We start from the raw sequence: 24,488 nt of genomic DNA on the forward strand, positions 1-24,488 counted from the left end.
AATTTAGCATTTCAAAACATTGTTGAAATCACTGGTAAAAACAGACAAATATCCCAATAACACACAAAAAAATATGGCTTTGTGTTTTTGGTCAATGTGGCTACTGCACTTACACATATCTTCACAACTGAGCCCAAGTAGAGGGGGGCTTTATTTCCATGCAGCATAATCAGCAAGCCGATTGGCTCTTTTCATTCAGGGGGCGTTTCTCAGACGACATGTTGGGCGTTACGAGCTTTCCTATTCACTTTTCATAGTGACCTGTCTCTTCCTTTATCACTGTAGCCAGGCTGTTGGGGAGTTGTTGGAAAATATGGTGCTGTGGGCAATAAATGACAATTAGATTAAGTTAAAATAAACTAAAAAGGAGCTTTATTTAAGCTACTGAACTTTAGCCATCAGTAACTGAACTGAGGAGCAGCAGTGGCCATGTTAAACTGCAGCTGTTATAGGTCTTTCCACAAATACTCTACCAAACACCAGTCTCTGTAGTTTGATGTGCCAAAATGACAGTTTAAAAAGCTGTTTTTCATGCCTTTAATATGAATGAAATAAATAGCTGAATACATAAATATACATATTTATTTACATAATTTAATAATTACACTCATTCATTAAAATACATTTTTTGTCACATTTAATTATTTACGTTAATTTTAATTTATACCATTATTTATTTATTGCCACATCACACTATATTCAGTCGTATGTAAAAGTTTGGGCACTTCTGGTCAAATCATTTTTTTTCTTGACCAAGTACACATCTTCTACAGAGAGCTTACTTTTTCATTTTAATACACACTTTATTTTTCTATTATTTATTTGCTGAATTCAACATGTTGGAAAAAAATAAAATATAAGATGTGGCCTGTGCAAAAGTTAGGGCACATTTTATGTTTGTTTTATTTTTATCCACTATGTTCAACTCCACAAATAAATAGAAACTGTGCACTATAATTTGCAGAAAAATGTCATATTTAAGTTTGTTTCCTGTAGAAGATGTGTTAACTAGATAATCAGGAACATTTGATATTTGGGTATTCAAACATTTACATGTGACTGTATTTAATTATGAAATATTTGATTCATTTGGTCAAAAAAATATATCTCTTGTCTCTCTTTCTCTCCCTCTCTCACCCTAAGATGAACGAATTTGTTATCACTATAGACTGTTTCTTGGGTCTTACGTTGCTTTTGTGTTTTGAGTTCCCTCAGTGGTAGAGGGCAGCTTCTTTGTTAATGTGTTGTATCTGAGATTTGCTGTCTGCTTCTTATACAAATCAGTGTTACTTAATTACTGTTAATTACTTGAACTTCTTTTCCGTTATGTTGCACTGGTCTTCCACACTCCTGCATTCACACACACAAACACACAGACAGAACCTGTACCTTTTACCTCTTTGTCAGTGCTCCCACTTTTTTCCCCTGACACTCTCACTCTTCTCCTAATGAACCGCACCTGTCCTAGTTCCACTTCCCCGGTTGCCTTCCCACTTGTGTCTGACTGCTCCCTTTTTTCCGCAGCCCCACAGGCTCCAGCCGCTATGCCTCCTCGGGTGAGCTGAGCCGTGGCAGCTCCCAGCTGAGCGAGGAGTTCGGCCCCGAGGATGGTGAGAGCTTCCGCGGTTCAGGAGAGTTCTACGACGAGAACGATTCCTACCACTCCTGCCACTCCTCGGTCAGCTACGGCAAAGACTCACCTGGCTGGGACCCAGATGAGCCTCAGGGCGTCTATAGTGATGAGGGCAGCTACATCAAAGATGGTGGGGAAGAAGGCGCTCTGTACGAGGATGAAGATGGAGAGATCTATGAGCAGGAGGAAGGGGATTACCCCTATGAGGAAGAGGAGGAGGGAATGGTCTATGAGGAGGATGAAGAGTACCCTCTGGACGGCATGCTCAGCGAGGACCAAGATCTGCCCTACACGCCCACCCCAACCAGCGTGGCTCCTTCGTTGGCTCCAGAGATCTCCAGTAGCCGGCCACCTCTAGAGAAGCAGACGTCTCTGCACCAGCAGCAGCCCCCACAAACCCAGCCACCATTCCAGCCCACGGAGCTTCACACGGAGGCTGTGCCAAAGCAGCAGAGCTTCGATGATTTTAGCAAACCCCCCAGCCCACCCCTGGACTCCAAGCAGGAACCCTTTGCCCCTGCAGCACTTCCACAGACACCTCCAGCAAAGCCCATGGAGGAGCACCATCCTCCAGCTGAGCCTTCAGCCACTGAGCACCCACCTGAAGCCCTGCCTGAGAAAACCGAGGCTCCCCCAGAAAGGTGAATAATAATGAAAGACTGAAAGCAGTCAGCAAAACCATGGCAAAGAAAGTCTAGTGCAAAGTACTGGAAGAGATTCAGTGACAAAGAAAGGGTGTGAGAGGGTCTGTACTGATAGAGGAGCTCCGGTATAATTGTGTTAGTAATCGAGTTGTCTAGCAATTATTTTGACGATTGTTTGAGTAATCATATATACACAATTTATAACAGAATACATTTAGTTTTACTTCATGCACATGACATTTTTAGCTACAAACATATGCACATTTGGAGATGCTGCTGGGTCTCATGGAAAATGAAAATTTAAAGGATGATTTAAAAAAAAAGTACTTGATTTAATTGAGTAATAGTGACAGCCATAGTTAGTTAACTTTGTGCTGAATACAGGATAATAGTGGTAACCAGAGATTGCATGACACCAATACCGATATTGGGTCCTTGAGTATCAGCTGACATCGATCCAATGTTTTCTTTTTAAAAACTACTTAACTTTAAAATTAGCTATTTCTCATTGACACAATGTGAGTGTGTGGTGTTTCGAGCTAGATTTGTTACAGAAGTAGATCAGATTAATTGTTTTTTTCCATCCAATGTCTGATCCAGCATTTTCTGCTGATAACGGCCCGATACCGATAGAAGATGGAAAGTGTATCAGAAAGAAGTATCAGATTTGTGCCATCTCTTCTAGTATCCAATAAAGTCAATCTAGAATAAGCTAGACTTAGTGGGAAGTGATTGCTTTTTAAGCAGTCAAAGCTAACCTCGTATCCACAGAGCAAAAAGTATTGGGAAAAAAAATCCAATTTTTGCTCAGATCTGATATTTCTAACTTAATGGCTCACATTTGTGTATTTGAGTGACTCAAATCTATGATTAATGTGAACAAACATGAAATGACCACGTGCACATCGTAATAAAAAACGTCACATGAATGAAAGGCGTTCATGAACAACAAACTAAGTAGCACAACAAGCCTTTGTGTCAAAGATCATTTGTTCTAAACTACTTTCAGCTGCTGATTATTACAGTAAGATGAAGGTTGTCCTTGCTCTAACACACCCACTTCAACTCAGGAAAGGTTTGTTGAGTAGCTTATTAGTGGGATCAGGTGTGTTTGAGCAAGTAAAGCGCAAATGCAGGGCAGGAGTGATGTACGTTCAAAACACAGGGAATCACTAACTTATTTGGTATAATAAGGTAAAGACAACAATACAGCAAGACAAAAAAGAATATATTGGGCCCCTAATGTAACATTTTAGCTATAATATTCATTGTCTCTTTTTTTCAGTGTGACGAGGCGTGATGAGCTGGTGGACCCTGCTGAGAGGGCCAAAGCTAACTGGCTGCGACTCTTCAACAGGGTGCGCCTTCAACTGCAGGAGGTGAGTGAGAGTGTCACCCATCCAGACACTGGCACCGACTCCCTGGGCTGCCCTGTTTTTCGTGTTTCGCCGGAGAGTGGATGCGGTTCGGTGAAGCTGACCTAGGGCAGCCAAGGGACACATACAGCAAGAGCAGAGCAAACTATTTGTGTGGATTTTTTCTTAGCCCTCACTTCGGTTCTGTTTGCCAGAATCACTCCATTAGCACTTTTTGTGTGTGTTTTCACTCCTTTGCTTGCCTGTGTTTTCCATTTCTATTATTCTTTCTGTTGTTATATGAAATCATTTGTTAATTATTTGATTGTTATTCAGTTTTCTTTTGAACTTTAAGTTTGCCCTTTATTTATGTTCGTCTTCCACCCCATTGTTGTTTTGTGTTTTTCTTTTCAGTTTTGTGTCATTGCCATAGCGATTGTCTTGCTCTCTCCTGATTGGCCAAGGCTGGATAAGCTGTCAGAAAGGTGGGTGTGTCTCTGTGTGGACTGAAGTAAGCAGTCTCCCTGCTGAGGAACTGCTGCCTTCAGCTTGGGAAATGGATTTGCAGTTATGGGAAAATGATGATCGTAGATAAAGTTAAAGCTAGCACATGTATCCGGTTTCATTATGCACAAGGGCTACCTATGACGTCAATGAGAGCAGCAGGCGCACATCTCCAGGCCCCTTCTGGGTCCAGTCACAAATCAAACTATGGCCTTTTCCTCTAATAGAAGCAATGCCCAACGAAAATAACAGGCTGTGGGTTTCGAATTGTTGTAATTGAGGAATTTAATATAGTCTAGCAGAGGGAGGAAGAGATAATTGATGCACCTCTGAGTCTGAACCTGTGTCTCTGGTGTCTGCAGGCCCGGGGCGAAACTCCTGGACTGGCATCACTGTTTCTACAAGCTGGGTGAGTGACATGGAGAAAGTAAAAGAGTGCTGAAAGTAATGTCATTTTTGGCCAAAAGCCCAGTGACGCATGTGAACAATACCTTTGGGAAAACAGAATGATGCTTAAGCTCATAGAGAGACTCAACAGCTACAAAACCCGAACTTCAATTTGCACTAATGTCTACAGCTTTAACTGTAATTGACTTGGAAAAATTAGTCACCTGGAAAGCAAGTGAGTCAGTATACAGCACTGTGCAAAAGTCTTAGGCACCTAATCACAGAGTGTAAACCACTTACATTGGCAATTGTTTGTTTTTGCCAGTAAATATATATCATTAGAATAGATGCCGACAAACATAAGTACAGTAAAAAGCAAGAATTTTTTATTTTTGAAAAAAGTAGTAGACATATATTGTGATCTAGTTTGAAGAGCAAAGTTTGGTTCCAGATTTCTCCTCGATGCCCTCAGCCATCACATGGATTTGTTAAATTCAATCGCCAGCACACTTGATTCAGGGCAAAGAAGCATTAATTACCCAAATCAAGTGTTGTATGATAACTACAATTAATACTAGGCTGCCATAAGGAGATAATTAGGCATGGTTAAACGAACACATTGAGATATGTAAAGTCACTAATTTTTATATTAATGTTATTTCTATGTATTCTAATATTAGTGTTTTTTCAGAGCAAATAAATGCTTACTCGCCAGATAAACAGCTTTTTCATTCTAATTTGCTTAGATGCCTAAAACATTTGCACAGTACTATATATTAACAAATAAATAAATAAATAAATGCATAAATAAATAAGTTGCACAATGCGATGCCCTCAAACATGCCTACAACAAGCAATGAACTATGTTGAACACAAGGGTGATGATAAAAGGTTCATTTTCAGCTCTTTTCACCTGTGTCTTTGCGCAGGCCTGGAGGAGCTCTGTACAGCATAGACAGCATGCCTGACCTGCGCAAACGGAAGGCCATCCCTCTGGTCCGAGATTTGGTGAGTCATGTTGATGGTCACAGTGTTCTTGCTCTGCTCAAGGTTTCTACATAAACTGCACTCTCATGGTATTAACAGCCCAGCAGCCCTGTAGGCTTATAACCCATCAGTGAGATGATCCTGTTTGGCTGGCAGGGTTTGGTCACTCCTGGTTCCTGGGTTGACCATTATTGAGACTTACTCAGCTCAAGTTTCAACTCTGATTAATGAGTTTTGTTCACTCCCTCTCTCAAAATCTCTACTCCCTTGCTTAGCTATGTATTCTATGTGTGAACCTGTTTCCACTCTTTGCCTCTTTACCTTGTTTCCCCTCTTTGGCCTACTTTCTGAACTTGTTTGTAATTTATTCTTGATTCTTCACTTACATTTCTATTTATATCCCAGATCTCTTCACCTGTGGTTCTAGTTTTATTGAACCTGTATATTTCGTGGTGATGCGTGTGTGTTCCTCTGTCATTGTTTGAAGAGTTGTTTCTTTCTGTGATTGACTCCGAGAAGATGGAGTGTCTAAAGCAGCACATCTCTCTCTCTCTCTCTCTCTCTCTCTCTCTCTCTCTCTCTCTCTCTCTCACTTTCTCTTTTATTTTCCCTTTCTGTACAAAATCACGTCATGGCTGTCTACATACTCCCTCTCTGCTTCTCAGCATTATCACATCTGACGATGATAAGTCTCTTTCTTTGAGAAATGAATAACAATATCCATTTACTGCCTCAGATTGTAAAGGGATTTCATTTTTCTTGTAGCAAAAATACCATCAATCTTAGACAAGAGACTACTCAGTGTGGTCGAGTCAGGGAGTTTAGTCCCAAAAACAGCAGATACCAGTGTGCCTATTGCTGTCATGCATTAATATTGTTTTTTTAGTTTTAGCAGTAGTGATGGATAACAAAAACATACTTAATTAAAGTGCTTTAAAAATAGTTCAAAATACAGTGATGTCCAAAAGTCTGAGCCCACATTGAAAATCTGGGATTTTTTTTATTTTAATTTGATGAAGAATACTATTCAAAATTCTACTCTATTTAAATTTAAGCAGATTTGTGGCATTGATCATGTTAAGGTCTTTGGACAAAAAGATCTGTTTTTTATCGTGTTATCGCTGTCATTAAAGCAACAAGTGGACATTCAGAAATTCATGTAAATATTTTAGAGATTCTACTTTTCTTTCACTTGTTATGCTGATGTTATCATTTGTAATGAAACATATTTGTATTAAATGAGAAAAGAATGTAAAATAGAAGCATAGGGTTTCTGTCTGGTTAACAATACTGTCTAAAGTTCCCTTCAGTGTCATTTTAAGACAGTCCACATAACACAAGCTTTGTTAGGTTTGTGAGGCTTAATTTAACAAAGTATTCCAGAGCTCATTATGCCAAAACATGGGTTCATTAACTTTATTAAGGCAGACTTATCATGATACCGTGACATATTGGCAAAGTACTGATAATGAATTTTATTAAAATTGCCCAGTACTACTCCAAGGATGGCAGGACAGGGATATGTGGGTGCTGCTAGATGATATACTTGATTCAGAACATTTCAGAATCAAGGTTGCAGTAAATGGACTAAAGGAAGCAACCTTAGACGAAGGAGACTGTTCAGTCTCTGAATGCTCTCCAAGTTTTGAGTCTGACTCAAGTGAACACCGCTGGCTGAAACTGAACAGACCTAACTGTGAAACTTCTGACTCAGGCTGAACGCTCTGACTTAAACCGATCACGATTGACGTGAGCACTGTTACATGCTGTGTCAGAGAAGGCAGCAGCACCACTCTCTGCTCCACGCTCTGAATCCCTGTTGAAGAGGGAAAAAATTTGCATACTGCACTAAATAGTCCAGCGGTTTGTCTGTTTTAATCCAGCTTACTGTCAACCATGGGAGCTCTCCATGTTGGAGCTGGCCAGCCTGACAGAAACAAGTGCTGACAGGAATAGGATTAAAATGCATGTCAAACACAATTCATCTGGGACACAAAAGACTGGCCTCCCTGCTCACCTCTTCCTCTCCTTTTCCTCCCACTCTTCTTCTTCTTCTCCACTTTCTATTCTGCCTATTTTCCTCTTCACTCTCTTTTCCATCTGACTCTTAGTCCCTATATTGCGGTTACGCAAGCACTTTTCAGAGCTTGTTCATTTTAGATCAGACAGTCTCTATTGCCTTATGATGACTTTGGATTGATCTCTCAAAGGCTTTTTCACAAAGGCTTGTCTGTTTTATTAATGTGATTGTACTTTGATTTATTTAAAAAGGGTTTTGGATGTTGAGAATTTGTCTTCATAGTAATGCCTTGTTTTCTTTTTTCTTTTTCTTTGCCCCAAACACTTCATGTACAACAGGCAATGGTGAGTTTTTATTATTTTTTTGAGTTATAGTTGGGAAAAAGTTACATGATAATAGAGAATTGTCTTTCTTCATATACACATAAAGAACATTTTGATATTGTGTCCTATTCAGTTAATGATTAGCCAAGCATTACATGATTTCCATGTATGCATAGCATATTTAGAATTAGATATTTTGACTGAAGATTATATACACAGAAAGTCAGATACTGCCTATTATTTGAGAAATTTCCAGTCAAAACAACTGTTAAGTACATTATTATTTCTGGGGAGATTAGATGTAAAATGATGCACTTGCATAAAGAAGGGGAAGGTAAAAACAAAGTGGAAAAACTGGAATTTCCAAAACTGGAGTTCAAAGAATTAATAGAAGGTACAGTGAGAATGGGACTTCTAACAAGTAAGGAGCTCGTAGACCACCAAAACGGTCCCCATCAGATAAACACTACTTAAAGCCTTCTGCTGTGAGAAGATGTCTCAAAGAAGTCTTAAAGTATGAGTCAAGAAGTTGATACTGAGAAAAGAAAATAGACAAAAAGAAGAACAGTTGCTCTGGAACGCCTTGCTAGACATCTGGTTTTATGGACTGATGAGACCAAATTTATAATTGAGATTACTTTCATTATGAGAAGCAGAAAATGCAACCAACTTCTAAGACTGAACTTTAATTTCTTAGAAAAACTGAAAACAAGTCCCCTGAAAAGAATGGAAGCTGCAATAATTGCAACGGCTGGACACACTAAATACTGAAAAGTTTGGAAGTATATTTAATACACCTTGAAGCCTTCTGGGTAATTTTCTGTTAAAATTATGTTTTCTATTTCTTTCTGTTGTTTAAAAATAAAGAAGTTGTACTCAATGGCTGCTTTGACTGGAAATTCAATAAACAGAGGGTGGTCTCTGACTTTTGCACCATGTTATACATATTAATTTTTTGTTTTCTCCTTCAGTCCCTCGTTCAGAACTCCCGCAAGGCTGGAATCACCTCAGCGATGGCCTCCAGCACTCTCAACAATGAAGAGCTGGTATGCTCACACATTCTTTCACCCTCTTTTTCCTCATCTCTGTTTGATTTACCTTTTTTTTTTTACTGACTTGATTTGTTATATCCCCATGTGCAGAAGAGTCATGTATATAAGAAGACCCTCCAGGCTCTTATCTATCCCATCTCTTGCACTACACCCCATAACTTCGAGGTGTGGACAGCCACCACACCCACCTACTGCTACGAGTGTGAGGGGCTGCTGTGGGGAATCGCACGGCAGGGCATGCGCTGTACAGAGTGTGGGGTTAAATGCCATGAGAAGTGCCAGGACCTGCTGAACGCTGACTGTTTGCAGAGTAAGGCCTCATGTCGTGGGAAAAACATCACTGCAGATCTTTGATCTTTGTCTGTTTGGTCCCTGTTTTCTGTGTTCACCAAGTGAATATATGATACCATTCTCACTGTACAGACATTCTACCGAAATTTATTACAGGTAGTTTGTGTTTTATTTTCTGCAGTGGGGATCATTATGCAGATTTAATTTGTTCTGAAATCTAGTTTATGCAGTGTCTGCTTTTTTGTCTGAACTTTGGAGATGTTTTGAAGCTCACTAATGAATTGCTAATGAGTCTCAGTCAAGTTGTTTGTGCAGTAGTTCTAAAACTTTCCTCACATCCTTCCATCTCTCCCTCACTCTGTTTATTTCCTGTCTTTCAGGAGCGGCAGAGAAAAGTTCTAAGCATGGTGCAGAGGACCGCACACAGAACATCATTATGGTGCTGAAGGACCGCATGAAGATCCGAGAAAGGAACAAGCCAGAGATCTTCGAGCTCATCCAGGATGTGTTTGGAGTAATTAAGGCCACTCACGTCGCAACGATGAAGCAGGTCAAACAAAGCGTCCTGGATGGAACATCCAAGTGGTCAGCCAAGATCAGCATCACAGGTCAAGAGTCACCTACCTACACTGGCACACATCGGCCGTTCTGTGACTGCTCACGTCACAGTCTAGCTGTACAATGAGGGATAGTTTTTCTGACCTAGATTATCTGTTGGACAAAAAGAAAGTCATCATGTAAACTACTTTTGTCGTATACAAGGTTGCAGACTATGCTCAAATTTACAGAAAGTACATAACAAAATGGCAAGCGTCTGTTAATCCTTGGTAATTTTGACTGTCCTTAAATTTTTTATTATATACAACCAGTTCTTGTTTTATTGCGTACTACTCTTATATTACTATACAAAATATGTAGTAGTATGTATTATATACTTGTCACATACAGTTCTATGCAAACATTTGGGTACCTTTGGCCAAATTACATGTTTTGATGATTTTTAGGTAAAAAGTAAAGACAATATAAGAATAAACACAGCCTCTGCAGTAAACTGTTTTAAAAAATAGCATTTTACTGCAAGTGTTAATGTGCAGTTATTTTATATTTGATTATATCACAGCTCACAAATGCTTTTTGTAGCCATCTAGGAGTCTTTCTATTCTTTTTATTCTAGGAATTTCCACCCACCACTCTTCCTTGCAGAAGACTTTCTAGTTATGCGATATTCTTGGGCCATCTTGCATGCACAGCATGTTTAAGATCTACTCAGAGATTTTTAGTGATGTTCAAGTCAGACAACTGTGAGGGCCATTACAAAACCTTCAGGTTGTGTTTCTTGAAGTGCTCCATGATATGTGTTTTGGATCATTGTCCTGTTGTAGAAGGCAGCCTCTTTTCAGCTTCATTCTTTACTGACTGTGTTTCTAGAATTTGCTGATATTTAGTGGAATCCATACTTCCGTCTACCCAGTCAGTGTTTCCTCAAGTACCAGCTGCCACACAACCCCAAAGCATAAAAGATTAACCCATCTGCTTAACATTTGGCAAGTGTTCTTTACATCAGATGCTGTTCAAGTGCTTTGCTATCATATGGCAGTTTTACTTTGCCTTTCTGGCTAGCATATGAGCAGTGTTAGCTGAGAGTTTTCTTGGTCTTAAGATCTTGCCTTGACTTCTACAGTTTCCCTTAACTGCAATTTCTTAATTACAATTCAGACAGTGAAAACTGTAAACCAGAAGCACTTTAATATCTTTTTATAACCTTTCCCTGCCTTGTAGGCAACAGTTAGATTCATTTTCAGGTCCTCAGCCAGCTGCTTAGAGGAGCTCATAGCTGTTGAGTGTTAGCACAAGGTTTGAATTATCAGAAAATTTATTATGCTCTGGAATTCTTGACCTGCCTAACCACTCCTAAAGAGTCAATCGAGGTCTAACAATCTAATCAATTTCTAAGACTTTATTACTTTATAACTGCATATGCAGAACAATGTTATTGTTTAATATTTTGCTGCCGAGGTTGTGTTTACTTCTTTTTATGTCAAAAATCTACAGTGGTGCCTAAACCCTAGTATACCACTGTGCATATGAATCCATGTATAATTGGGCAAATTCACTCACTAACAAGAATATAAACCAAGATTCCTCTGGATCAAAACATGGTGTTGCATAGGCTCGACATTTGTTATGCAGAACAACCCACCTTTGAGCATTATGGATGAGTGCGTGGGTGACTGTTTTGCTGACTTGAAAATAGCAAAGGAGATGAATGTAAATGCATGAAGAGCTCTGTGCAGAGAGAAAAATGTTTTGAGCAAAGAACTTAAAAGAGGCTTGTCCAAAGCACTTAAAATTGTTTACTCTCTTGTTTGCTAAATCTGCAGATCTAAAACCAGCACCATAGAAAAAAAATGCAGCGGTGTCTTTAGTTGTTTGTTTTTTGGGCAACATGCAAACAAAATGCACTGACTGGAGATAGAGCGTGTGCTGCTGTTTGGATTTAGGGATGTTTGTCCTGGTGCTTTCCATAGACATTGTAGCTGCACTTCATGTTAGATGCATATAAAGTGCTCTCAAAAACTATCATAACTAACAACACTGGGGGGCTCTGAAATAGCTTTAATGTTTTGCAGAGATTTTCAAGCATTTACTAAAGCAGATATGTTGAAATGTATGACAGCAAAGCTGTATAGATCTTGTTTTGTTTTAAATACATTATGTCAACAAAGAAAAATCAGGCACCTTGGTAAAATTGTTGAAAATTTGACCATGTCAGTAAAAAACAACAGTCAGTTGTTATGGTCATATGCCAACAGTAACTGGTTTTGAGAAACTATCACCAACTAATTGTATTTTTGTTTTAGAATAAGTTTGTAAGTTTTTGCATGCTGCTGCTGGATCAGAAAGATTTTGGCTGATGTAACAATATGAAAGAGCAATTGAGCTGTGCCCTAAATCCATTACTCTCCACAGTGTTATGTGCCCAGGGCCTCCAGGCCAAGGATAAGACTGGCTCCAGTGACCCCTACGTCACAGTGCAAGTGGGCAAAACCAAGAAAAGGACTAAGACCATCTACGGCAACCTTAACCCTGTGTGGGATGAGTCCTTCAATTTGTAAGTGTTTGCTTTTGCTAAAATGTTTGTCTTAAATGTTAATGAACATACAATTACATGATTCTTCTTATTATAGTTTTCTAAACTTTTAAATTATCATTCCTTTTATTGGAGATAAAGATTTTTAAAAACCTGTATCACCTATGTGAAAAAATAATCGTCCCCCTAAACTTAATAACTGATTGTGCCACCCTTGGCAATAACAACTGCAATCAAACATTTGTGATAACTTACGGTGAGTGTTTTACATCACTTTCTGCCCACTCTTCTTTGCAGAATTGTTTTAATTCAGCTAATTTGGAGGGTTTTCGAGCATGAGTTGCCTGTTTAAGGTCTTGCCACAGCATCTCAAGTCAGGAATTTGACTCAGCCACTCCAAAATCTTAATTTTCAGGTCAACTCGCTTGTGTTCTTTAGATCATTGTCCTGCTGTATAACTTAACTGCACTTGAACTTTAAGTCACAAACTGACAGGCGGATAGGCAGAATTCCTGGGTCCATCAGGTATGTCAAATTATGCAGGTCCTGCAGAAGCAAAGCAGCCCCAGACCATCAAACTGCCATCACCATGTTTGACTGTTGGTTTGTTCTTATGGTGGAATGCAGTGTTAGCTTTACACCAGATGTAACAGGACCCATGTCTTATAAAAAGTTCCACCTTTCACTCATCAGTCCACAGAATATTATCCCACAATTGTAGATTTTTTCAGGCAAATGTGAGACAAGCCTTTGTGTTCTTTTTGGTCAGCAGTGATTTACACCTTGCAGCTCTCACATAGATGCCATTTTTGCCCAGTGTCTTTCTCATTGTGGAATTGTGTGCATTTACCTGAACTGAGGCAAGTAAGGCCTGCGGTTCTTTAGATGTTCGTCTGGGTTCCTTAGTTACCCTTAGTCTTTGATGCGCTCTTGGTGAAATTTTGGTTGGCCGGCCATTCCTGGGAAGGTTCACCACTGTTCCAAATTTTTTCCATTTGTGGATAATGGTTTGCATTGTGGTTTGTTGAAGTCCCAGAACCTTAGCAATGGCTCTGTAAGCCTGTCCAGACTGGTAGATTTCAATGATCTGTATTGGAAACTTTTTAGAATATGAAATCATGTGCTGATTTTTGAGACCTTCTAGCCTGTTTCACGTTGGCAGACAGGTTCTATTTAAATGATGTTTAGATTCATCAGGTCTGGCTGTAATCATGCCTGTGTGGACAGTGAAATTGAACCTGAAAAACATTTTATGTTTACTTAGGTTATCTTTGTCTGATGTTAAAAGTAGTTTGATGATCTGAAACATTTGAGTATGACAAATATGCAAAAGGTTTGGAAGGGGCAAATACTTTTTCACAGCACTGTATATGTACTGTAAACTCATGAATTAAAAAGTAGTAGACTACAACAAGACAGGAAGAGATGTGTATGCATGTGATTTCTTGAATTATGTACGTGTATAAGTTTTTACTCTTTATTTTATGTGTTAAACTTCTATAACTGTTAATCCGTTTTTCCCATTTACAGTATGTTTTTACCTGTGTTTACAGCACATTTGGGTTGCATGATCAAAATATACAGATTGTTGTGTCTCTTTATTTATTGCAGTAACAGGTTGTTATGGTAGTGTTTTAACTGATTTCCCCAGTGGGAAAGAGCACCTATGAGGGCACAGTTTGATTTAGATGGAAGGTAACATGTTTTTAAGACAAATATTTGAATCTTCTTGTAGATGTTTGATGTCTAGTTTTGGTTATGTGTTTGTAGTTTAGGGAACAATGTGCATTATTTCAGGAAATATGTCTATGCTGTTGAGAAAGACTGTAAGGAACTAGCTTCAGATTGCAAGGAAACCATTTGATGTAAGAGGATATAAATTAGGCCGAGTCTGATCTCTACTTTCAGCGAGTGCCACAACTCCTCAGATCGAATCAAAGTGCGAGTGTGGGACGAGGACGATGACATCAAATCACGTGTGAAGCAGAAGTTCAAGCGAGAGTCGGATGACTTCCTAGGGCAGACTATCATCGAGGTGCGAACACTGAGCGGAGAGATGGATGTCTGGTACAATCTGGGTGAGTCAAATTTCAACTTTCGCAATGTTTGTATTAGGGAAGCCAATATAAGAATGTTAATTAAAGTCTATGCTGGTGCATAGACTTTTATTAAATAGAAAATGTGGGACTAGATTTGTAATCCTGCTATATATATACATTTTAGCATAGCAACCCAGCATTATCTAGCCACTCTGCTCTTCCTGTACAATAAATACATTATCAAATATCAGTTTAAAATCTAAATGTCTATCCAATGCCTAACTTCTCATTAATACTTTATACACCATTTTACAATGCAGCTGCTCTACAACAGTGGTCACTAACACTGGTCCTGGAGATCTAACTTCTCATGTCTTTGGTCTGCCTCTTGTACAGACAAGCGTACAGACAAGTCTGCTGTGTCAGGAGCCATCCGCATGCACATCAGCGTGGAGATCAAAGGAGAGGAGACGGTGGCTCCTTACCATGTCCAGTACACCTGCCTTCATGAGGTCAGTATGCCACTCAACTTACATGGGCAACAATGATAGTGATGTATAGGAGCTAACATGGATGGTGCTTTCCAACCAGATTTAGTTTAAAAAAATCTAGTCTGTAAAATAATTCAGATTGGTAAACATCATCCCTTTCTATGTGCAGAACCTCTTCCACTATGTGACAGACCTCCAGAATAATGGTGTGGTGAAGATTCCAGATGCTAAAGGGGACGATGCCTGGAAGGTCTACTTCGAAGAGACACCACAGGAGATTGTGGATGAATTTGCTATGCGTTACGGAGTGGAATCTATTTACCAAGCCATGACGTGAGCATCTGTCTGAAGGACAATTAATAACATCAGTATAATAATTTATTAATCCTTTAGAGAGTTTACTTTAGTTTGGCATCAGTGCCATTTATACTCAGGATAAGAGCAGCACAGAGTTATTTTCTGAAGTAAAATCTGTGAAAGATTGATTTAATATGTCTATTTTTTTTTGTGTTAGACACTTCGCTTGTCTGTCATCTAAGTACATGTGCCCTGGAGTTCCTGCTGTGATGAGCACTCTGTTGGCTAACATAAATGCCTACTACGCCCACACCACTCAGGCCACCAACAACGTCTCTGCCTCCGATCGCTTTGCTGCCTCCAACTTTGGGGTAGGTCACTCATACACAATTCATACGCACATATTCATCAAAGCAAGTGAGAGAAGCACCCAAATAAGAATAGTGAGCAGTGGAATTATGATAGTACTCTCATGTTTTAAACTTGTTTTCTGGGTTTTGTGTTTCATTTATAGAAAGAACGCTTCGTCAAGCTTCTGGACCAGCTACATAATTCACTGAGGATTGATCTCTCAATGTACAGGGTACTGTGCTTTCTCATTTCCTCTTATAGTCGCTGTCTCTATTTCAGCCTTTCTAACTCAGTCTCTATGTCTCAGTCTGTGCTTCTCTGTCACTCTCTTTCATGCTCTTTCGCTCGGTCTCTCTCACTCTGGCTTTCTCGCTCTGGCTCTCTCTGAGGGCTTTGTTTTAACCACAGCACACAGATTAGCGTGGAATTCCCCCAGTTCCCTGCAGGCATGGGAGTTCTCCTCTCTATGCTGTCTGATTGTAAGAATAAGGATCATGAGCTAGCAGAGTTGACAGTGTTACGAAATAACCAGGGTCATGAAAGATGGACTATGTAGATTTTGCACAGGAAAGGATAATGAATGAGAGGGACATACTGTAATCTGTCCCCTGAGATTCAGCTCTCTACATCTTCCCGAGAACTGGCTGTTAATTTTCTCTTTTGACTGTCACAGAATAACTTCCCAGCCAGCAGCCCTGAGAGACTGCAGGACCTCAAGTCCACTGTGGACCTACTGACCAGTATTACTTTCTTCAGGATGAAGGTAACTCATTCTCAGCCACACAGTACACAGACATGGTACATCTTTTATTTCAGCCTTAGAAGGCACTGTATAAGTACTGTGTAAGTAATTTTATTGTTATTATTAAGAGGAATGCCACAGATTTTTCAAATTTTCTGCTGAGTTCAATCATTGAGAAGTTCTTCAGAGAGGGTTGATGTCAAGTGGTGCATTGTAGAGAAACGTATCGATTTCTTTACTGTGGCGGTGATGGGAACCAGGGGTCACAATGTCTACAGCACACACATAGCCATTTTATTTACTATTCCAAACAATCAGTGAACTTACACGTCTTTTGGGATTTAAATACTGATAATACTAAAATTGTGATAAATCTGAAAATAATAAGGTTTTTGGGATACTTTTTGCATTACAGTGCTCTGCATGTATCACTCTGTTATAGATTTAATAAAATACATTTAAGGCCAAATTATCATGAACCAGGTATATGGCATGGTATTCACAACTATTTAATAAAATAATTATCTTCTGTAATAGCTTTTAGAGACATTAAACACTTCAGACATGTGGCTTTCTACCAAATGGAGCATTTCACATCAAACCACCTGATTTACCTTGTTTACATCTTAACAGTATGATTATGCAGAAATCTTGAAAAGTCTGTCGAATTTCCTTTAAAAGAGCTAAAAGAGGATTCTACTCACTTATTATCCATCCTTTGAAAACATAAATTTATTATGCACATTTTAACAAATTGTCCATCTAGCTGAATTACACCCGTGTGTTTCCCCAGGTCCAAGAGCTACAGAGCCCACCTCGTGCTAGCCAGGTTGTGAAAGACTGTGTGAAGGCCTGTCTCAACTCCACCTATGAGTACATCTTCAATAACTGCCACGAGCTCTACAGCCGCGAGTACCAGACTGACCCGGTAAGCCACTTCTCCATGGTGTAGCAGCCCTGCTTGCCCCTTGGGCACATAGCTGCTGTGGACCCTGACTGCATGGGGCTCAGCTCATCTGCAGCTAGCTTACAACTTTTGTCCATGCCTCATTAGCACATCAGGATATTGTAGACTCATGAATATCAAACGCTTAATTTCCTTTGAATGAAATATGTGACACTGAGGCTCTTGGCATATTTTGTAGAATCTTCACCAGATCATTCTCTATCTTGCTCCCCCGCAGCAAGTGGTATAATTTTGGTTGTTTGTTAGCTCAAATGATCTGTCTCAGATTACAGTGATCGTTGAGGTAATTTCTTAGGGTGTTTTCTTGTGGTGAAGAAACAAAATGAGTTTGAGCCTCTAGCTACAGTAAAATAAATGTTTGTTCTTCTCACACAGTCAAAGAAAGGTGAAGTTCCTCCAGAGGAGCAGGGTCCAAGCATCAAGAACTTGGACTTCTGGTCTAAACTGATCACTCTCATTGTGTCCATCATTGAGGAGGACAAGAACTCTTACACCCCTTGCCTTAACCAGTGAGTTTATTGCTAAACATTTCACACTGTCCATCTTCCCTGCACAATGCCAGGGCTATACTTTCATGACTCACATTTCTTGCAGAATATGAATAGAATTTGGAGACTAGATTTTCTTGCTCCATTCACTATGATTATACTTTTTATCTTGTTTTCTGTCAGGTTTCCCCAGGAGCTGAATGTTGGGAAGATAAGTGCAGAAGTCATGTGGAATCTGTTTGCCCAGGACATGAAGTATGCCATGGAGGGTGAGTCTAAGATACTGACATGTCTCTATTGTGTTCTTTTCAGTTCTCTAGATATACATTTTTAATAACAATCACCTGTGGGTTCCAAATGTTTTAAAGGGCCCATATACAAAACCATAATTCATTTTTTCCATGACTATTTTCTAACCTCTCTTTATCCCTTAGAATTAAACAGGCTGTTTAATGTTTTTGTTTTTTTGCCTTGTTACTGTTCTTTTAAGACTGAAATATATATAAGTGACCTCAGTTCTGATTGGCTGCCCTTTTGTGGGCCTTGTTCAAAAAGCAGTCTGGGCAGAAACACCCCTTATGACTTCAGCATGAATAGGTGAAGCTAAAATGCTAAAAATGGATATGTAAATGTGGTGATTTTAGTGACATCACAGAAACAGAATTCAAAATGGTCTGCTTTTGCCACTTAGTTTCTATATATGGGCTACATGGACTGGGGAGAGAACAGTACTTTTAACAGTAATCAAACTCCATTACTTCAAGAATGTGAGATAATTGTGTTCCAGGATATGAGCCCTAACTATTAGCACATTAACCTCAAGTCTTCTTGATTTTAAAGAAGCCTAAAAAGTGTCAGCTGGGTGGAATTTACACCAATAGATAACAGATATCTTTTTTGTTGTTTTGTTTAATGAATGCCATATTTACATAATTAGTCATTGTAAAATTGAATTCTGCCACTGATTCATGCTCTCTTGCTCTGCGTTGATGTGGCTTCATCCTTTTTGTGTCCACCTGGTTTGTAATGAAGTGCCATTGTCTTCACCTCTCCCACTCACAGAGCATGAAAAGAACCGCCTGTGTAAGAGCGCTGATTACATGAACCTGCACTTCAAAGTGAAGTGGCTCTACAATGAGTACTGCAAAGACCTGCCTTTCTTCAAGAGCCGTGTGCCGGAGTACCCAGCGTGAGTGGCTTTAGTGTTTAGTCAGACAGTAACCTATGAAGTTACCAGTGAACCTGCACATACTAGGACACTGAGACATATGTAAAAATATAAATATTACATACATACCTCTGAACCTGAAGTCCATGTGTTGATCTGCAGGTGGTTTGAGCCTTTTGTCATCCAGTGGCTAGATGAGAATGAGGAAGTTTCTCGAGACTTTCTGCATGGAGCTCTGGAAAGGGACAAAAAAGATGGAGTAAGACCCAGTTTTCTTTTCCTTCCATCTTAAAGCTGTACTCTGTAAGATTTTTTTGTTTACACTGAAAGAAGTATCATTACTGAGTCATGAGAAAAACACACACTAAAATATGGTCTCTGTGCGCTGCTGCGAATCACCCTGTTAAGCTTGAAATAATAATTTAAAAGTCATGGTGTCAGGTCATTTTTTGCAGGAGTTCCATGGTCCTCCTCATATGTCTTGACGTTTTCATTTCACACTCACAGGCTGAAAAAGAAGGTCCAATGTTTAGGTCTAAATGCAAAATACTGATGAAGATATGATAACAGTATTAGATAATTCTTTAACATCCTTGGAAGCTGCGTCCTTCACCAAGTTTTGGCTGAGTTCTCTTTGAATACTCTTTCAGTGCGCTCACAATCATCAAATTCATCCACCCAAAGAAGGGTTCTGAAATACAACCGACATTACAAAATCACAAGCGTGCCATTTCACATTTCCACCAGGGAGGTCTTCACATCCCCAAAACTTGCATAATGTAGCTTTAACCACTCACCATGACCATATGTTTTGCCTTTTTACATGCTTATACTCTTTAAAAGGTAGCAAAAACGTGAATTTTTAATGTTTTGGTGCATTTTCACAGGAAGGTTTTAAATCATGCCATATATACTATTTTTAAATATATGTAATGCCTGATGTTGGTTTGATAGTCTCTGGCGAAGAATGTTTGATGAATTGTGTAATGTTTGATGAATTGGCCACCCTGCTGGTCCAGCTCATTTCCCATCCAACATGAGAGCTCTTCAGTTCATTTTTTTGCCCCCTTTGAGAGCCACCACTGCCTCACCTCAACCCAATTACTCCTAGACAAGAGAAATCACACCTGCTGGTGTCTGGCCACAAATAGCCTGCTGTCTTTCTGGCTGCAAAGCTTCCGGAACTTTCTCTGACCTGCCCACTCACTTTTCTTTCATCTCTCCCCACAGTACCAGCAGACTTCTGAGCATGCTCTTTTCTCCTGCTCAGTCGTGGATGTCTTTTCCCAGCTTAACCAGAGCTTTGAGATCATTAAAAAGTTGGAATGCCCTGACCCACAGATTGTGGGCCACTACATGAAGAGATTTGCAAAGGTGAACATTATGAGGGCTGTTTAAAGTATACCTTTTCTGATTTTATTAGATAATATTTTTTAAGCTGTCAGAGTTATGACTTTTCATGCCTTTTCTGTTTTTTCTTTCTGCAGACAATAAGCAATGTTCTGCTCTCTTATGCTGATATAATTTCCAGGGACTTCCCCAATCACTGCACCAAGGAGAAAGTGGTAAATGTCTGAATGTTTTTGTAACAACATTGTTTTCATTGAACATTTTTATGGTTTTGCTTATCATGATGTATTTTCTTTACCATTCAATTATAGAATGCGAAAGATGGCGCTATAAAGGTATGATTTCAGCCATTGATGAGTTTGAACCTTTCAAGGAAAACATTTATAGTTTAGAAAGCAGGGATGCACAGTGATATTGGAATCATATTTTATATGATGTATCGGCAGCTAATAATTAAAAACAAAATATTGGCAGCAGACAGATGTTTAGAAGTGACTTATTTCAAACGGATATTTGATGGTGAATTTACTGTATTCTGGAAGAGAAGAATGTTTAGACCACAGTGGACTACTATGCTAAAAATATGGATTTTAATCATTTTAATGCATTTGAAAACCTATAGAAATGAATGTTATGTTTCTACATTTTGTAAATACTTATGTACAGTCATATGCAAAAGATTGAACTCCCCCGGTCAAAATGACGTTTTATTTATTTTCTAAGTCAAAACAAGTTAACACTCCTCGGTCTATCCTCTACTGAGAACACAATTAAATCAAGTTTTGGTGCACAGTTTTGGATTTAACAAAGTTTAACAAAATTTTAAAATGTTGGAAAAAAATAAAACTTAAATTAAAAATGTGCTATAGCTTTTGCACCGGCCTCATGTTAAATATGACAAATAACAGTAATTGTGCATTAAAATGTATGCAAGTGTGTTCTCTGCAGAGCGTGTGTACTTACAAAACATGTAATTTGACCAGGGGCATCCAAATTTTTTCCTACGATTGTACTGGTATCTACATCTACCCACGGTTACCATTTCGATGCATCCTTATCAGAAAGTTAGCATTTTGTCAATGTAATGACTTTTGCTCTTATTAGATGAGTTACTTTACTAGTTGGTTACATGGTGTTGAGTTGTTCATATTTTTGTGGTATTTCCTTTTTTACACTAGCCTTGTATCCTGATCAACAACATCCAGCAGCTCCGAGTTCAATTGGAGAAAATGTTTGAGGCCATGGGGGGCAAAGATGTGAGTCAAATCAAAAACTCCAATGTTTGGTTCATTTATCCTGAGATAGCCAGTAGGTACAACTGAACAGAAGTAGACTTGTTTTCTGTGTGGTCAGTTTGTATTTGGCTCAGTGTTGTTTTCACCAAGATTATCATTTGTTTCAGCTGAATGTTGAGGCCAGTGACATCCTGAAGGAGTTGCAGGTGAAGCTCAACAATGTGTTAGATGACCTGGCAAGGATCTTTGCAACCAGGTAAATTAGGCAGATATGGAGGAAAATCCACTCTTGATTTTCCATTCTGGCTCCCTGACATTGACAGTAGGGCTGGGCAGTATGATAAATATATATTGTTATCATGCTAAATTATTCCATAATGCAATACAGTATGCTTTTCTGAACATATAGATCGTCAGTGCTTGTACAACTCTGACCAGCTGCATGTTTCATTATAAAGATCAAAATTAGTCCTGTTTAACTGGAATTGTTGTATTTAGTTTTTTTATTAAAATGTAGCACTTTCGGTTCTTTTTTCTCTGTGCCAACTGATCAGATGTCTGAAAAAATAAATATTGTGACATATTGTGTATCGTTAAAATTTCTTGAAGTATTGCAATATTTCATGTTTTGCCATATCGCCCACATCTAGTTTACAATATGTTCTTCAATTACTAATTTAGTGTGTTTGTTTGTTTGTTTTGGCTAAATACTACCGATGAACTGTCCAAATATAAATGAAGACTCTTAGAAGAACTAGATTTTGACCTCTCACCTCTAGTTAGCTTTTAGTTTTGTTGAACACTGTAGTAATTTTTTCCCTCTGACTGCCTCTTACAGTTTCCAACCCAACATAGAGGAGAACGTGAAGCAGATGGGAGATATTCTGAGCCAAGTGAAAGGCACGGGCAATGTTCCAGCTAGCGCATGCAGCAGTGTGGCGCAGGATGCAGACAACGTGCTGCAGCCTATCATGGACTTCCTGGACAGCAAGTAGGTTTTCTCAACCAGAAGGGCTATGAGAGCATTATTTAATGTTTTAGCTGTCATTACATGCTTCATTCAACTCATGATGGTCTTTGTAAATATCTTACAAATTAAAAGAAATCCAAAACGGAGCAACACTGCTGTACTAACATGGGCAATTAGATGGCGAGCGCTGATCCTGGATTTACAGTTCTTGTCTAAGATGTGTTGGTACACGAGGGCTTATGGCTTCGTTTTTCACTTACGCTTTTCTCTTTTTTGTATCTGCTTAGCCTGTCACTGTTTGCTAAGATATGCGAAAAGACTGTTCTGAAGCGGGTGCTAAAGGAGCTCTGGAAGCTTGTTATGAACACCATGGAGAAGACCATTGTTTTGCCACCTCTAACTGACCAAACGGTGAGGGCATTTCCAAATGAACCCTTCCTCTGCTTTTGTGGCTTAGGACTCTAATGTATGCTACATTGAACTGGTGAATTTAGTAGTTGGTAAAGATGTTAAATACTTATTTAAAAAGTTAGATGATTACCTGTTACTGAGTTTTGCAACTGTTTTCCTGTATGGATCCTGAAGATCGTCACAGCTGAAGAGTGACGGGGTCTTGCCCACTAGATGCGCCAGTAATCTCCCCTGTTCCCTGGCCCAAATATTCACTTGCAAAAAGACCCATTCTTCCATTCACCTAAAAATAATGAATAAGGGCCAAGAGAGTGCACCATTATCATCCTAACACCCGCTAAAGGCTGCTCTTTGTTCTCCAAATTGGGTTTTCATGATATGTTCTTGTTAACAAAGATTAAAAAAAATCACATTCATGGAATCAGAGACCAGCCTGATCTTTTATTTGTGTTTATACATTTGTTCTTATTTGTGTTGTTTTGTTTTGTTTTGTTTTTTTTTTCTTTTTTTTGTTTGGTTTTGTTTTGCTTTTGACAAAGAGCCCCATGTCGTTACTTAAAATTCCCAGTCTTTGGGATGGTTTCCAGGCCTGTGCTGGGCTAAAGGCTAATGGCTAATGTCCCTTTGCTAGTCTTAACACTGAAACTTAATAGTTAGGAACGCAGAAGACCTGAAACTGGCATTTTAACAAAAAACGCTACTCAGGGCATTTTTTGATGTTGATACTGCTTTGCTTTGATGTGGGGCTCTTCACTGACCCTTCTTTCTGGTTATTATTACATTCTCGCTCGCCCCCCCGCTCCTCCTCCACAGATGATAGTAAGTACGGCAGCACTCCTCTCTGTGCGTCTGTCTGTCCTGCAGTCCGTCAGTGCCGGGTGCCCCTCCACCCCCCACCCTTTCCTTTTGCTCAATGTGGCTGCAAAGTCGTCCCCCTCTTCCACTGTGTGTCCTCATCTGTCCATTACATCCCTTCATCTTTCTCTCTTTCACCCACTCTCTCCATCCCCCTGTCCTCCTCTCGTTTCCAGCTGAAATGGCCGCAGCATGGTGCATTCCTGGTTGACTCGGACAAGGCCTTCCTTAACAAATCCTTCAATCTGGTGGTCCTCCACACTTCCTCCAGTCCCCCCTCCCAAGACCTCTTTTCTTCTCCTTATCCCTCTCTCACCCTCACTTTCTCCTCTGGAAGTGGCACTTTCTCTCTCACGCTTCCACTGTCACCTGTTGCTCCCCTGCATCGCGTGGCGGGTTTCTAGCCTGGGTGGCTCCAGTGGTGGCTTTGTGGTTCTGGTCAGTAGTTGGTGCCGCCCTCCCCCCACTCTCACTTGTTTGAACCCCTCTCTCCTCTGTCGGTCCGTTGCTTGCGTCTCAAATTCTCGATTCTGACTTTCCAGTCTGCGCTCTTTGCAGACTTTGTTTTGTCAATCTTGTCCTGGCATTTGGTTTTTGGTTGTGTTCTTGAAAGTGGTTAAAATTAAAACGGCAGAGTATCACACTGCTTTGTGTTCTAATCCAGGCTGTAAGCAAATTATCCTTTTTATGTCTGAAGTGTTTTAATAAGGTTTTGTTTAAAATTTTATGTAAGTGGATAATATGGGAGTATTTGTTTGTGTTGTTTTTCTTCTTCCTACTGATATAATTTTATGCATAAATAGAGTAAGGCTAATTTATGTGATTAATTTTAACTTT

The 24,488-nt window shown here is 39.4% G+C and overlaps 1 protein-coding gene across 1 annotated transcript in view; it reads left to right on the forward strand.

Moving 5' to 3' along the window:
- The window catches only part of unc13a (unc-13 homolog A (C. elegans)), a 55,192-nt gene that overhangs the window by 16,994 nt on the left and 13,710 nt on the right, over positions 1 to 24,488 (forward strand). Inside the window, exons 10-37 of the mRNA XM_036586473.1 lie at positions 1,525 to 2,274; positions 3,563 to 3,656; positions 4,499 to 4,545; positions 5,453 to 5,531; positions 7,869 to 7,874; positions 8,825 to 8,899; positions 8,996 to 9,215; positions 9,577 to 9,804; positions 12,167 to 12,308; positions 14,196 to 14,365; positions 14,723 to 14,838; positions 14,987 to 15,150; positions 15,332 to 15,485; positions 15,629 to 15,697; positions 16,139 to 16,228; positions 17,001 to 17,135; positions 17,550 to 17,683; positions 17,846 to 17,931; positions 18,725 to 18,851; positions 18,993 to 19,089; positions 20,061 to 20,204; positions 20,318 to 20,395; positions 20,492 to 20,515; positions 21,359 to 21,436; positions 21,583 to 21,671; positions 22,254 to 22,406; positions 22,673 to 22,796; positions 23,610 to 23,615. Coding sequence (XP_036442366.1) covers positions 1,525 to 2,274; positions 3,563 to 3,656; positions 4,499 to 4,545; positions 5,453 to 5,531; positions 7,869 to 7,874; positions 8,825 to 8,899; positions 8,996 to 9,215; positions 9,577 to 9,804; positions 12,167 to 12,308; positions 14,196 to 14,365; positions 14,723 to 14,838; positions 14,987 to 15,150; positions 15,332 to 15,485; positions 15,629 to 15,697; positions 16,139 to 16,228; positions 17,001 to 17,135; positions 17,550 to 17,683; positions 17,846 to 17,931; positions 18,725 to 18,851; positions 18,993 to 19,089; positions 20,061 to 20,204; positions 20,318 to 20,395; positions 20,492 to 20,515; positions 21,359 to 21,436; positions 21,583 to 21,671; positions 22,254 to 22,406; positions 22,673 to 22,796; positions 23,610 to 23,615 — 3,679 coding nt within the window. The remainder of the gene's footprint in view (positions 1 to 1,524; positions 2,275 to 3,562; positions 3,657 to 4,498; positions 4,546 to 5,452; positions 5,532 to 7,868; positions 7,875 to 8,824; positions 8,900 to 8,995; positions 9,216 to 9,576; positions 9,805 to 12,166; positions 12,309 to 14,195; positions 14,366 to 14,722; positions 14,839 to 14,986; positions 15,151 to 15,331; positions 15,486 to 15,628; positions 15,698 to 16,138; positions 16,229 to 17,000; positions 17,136 to 17,549; positions 17,684 to 17,845; positions 17,932 to 18,724; positions 18,852 to 18,992; positions 19,090 to 20,060; positions 20,205 to 20,317; positions 20,396 to 20,491; positions 20,516 to 21,358; positions 21,437 to 21,582; positions 21,672 to 22,253; positions 22,407 to 22,672; positions 22,797 to 23,609; positions 23,616 to 24,488) is intronic.

Source organism: Colossoma macropomum, unplaced genomic scaffold, assembly GCF_904425465.1.
Source record: "Colossoma macropomum unplaced genomic scaffold, Colossoma_macropomum, whole genome shotgun sequence".
Taxonomy (NCBI): domain Eukaryota; kingdom Metazoa; phylum Chordata; class Actinopteri; order Characiformes; family Serrasalmidae; genus Colossoma; species Colossoma macropomum.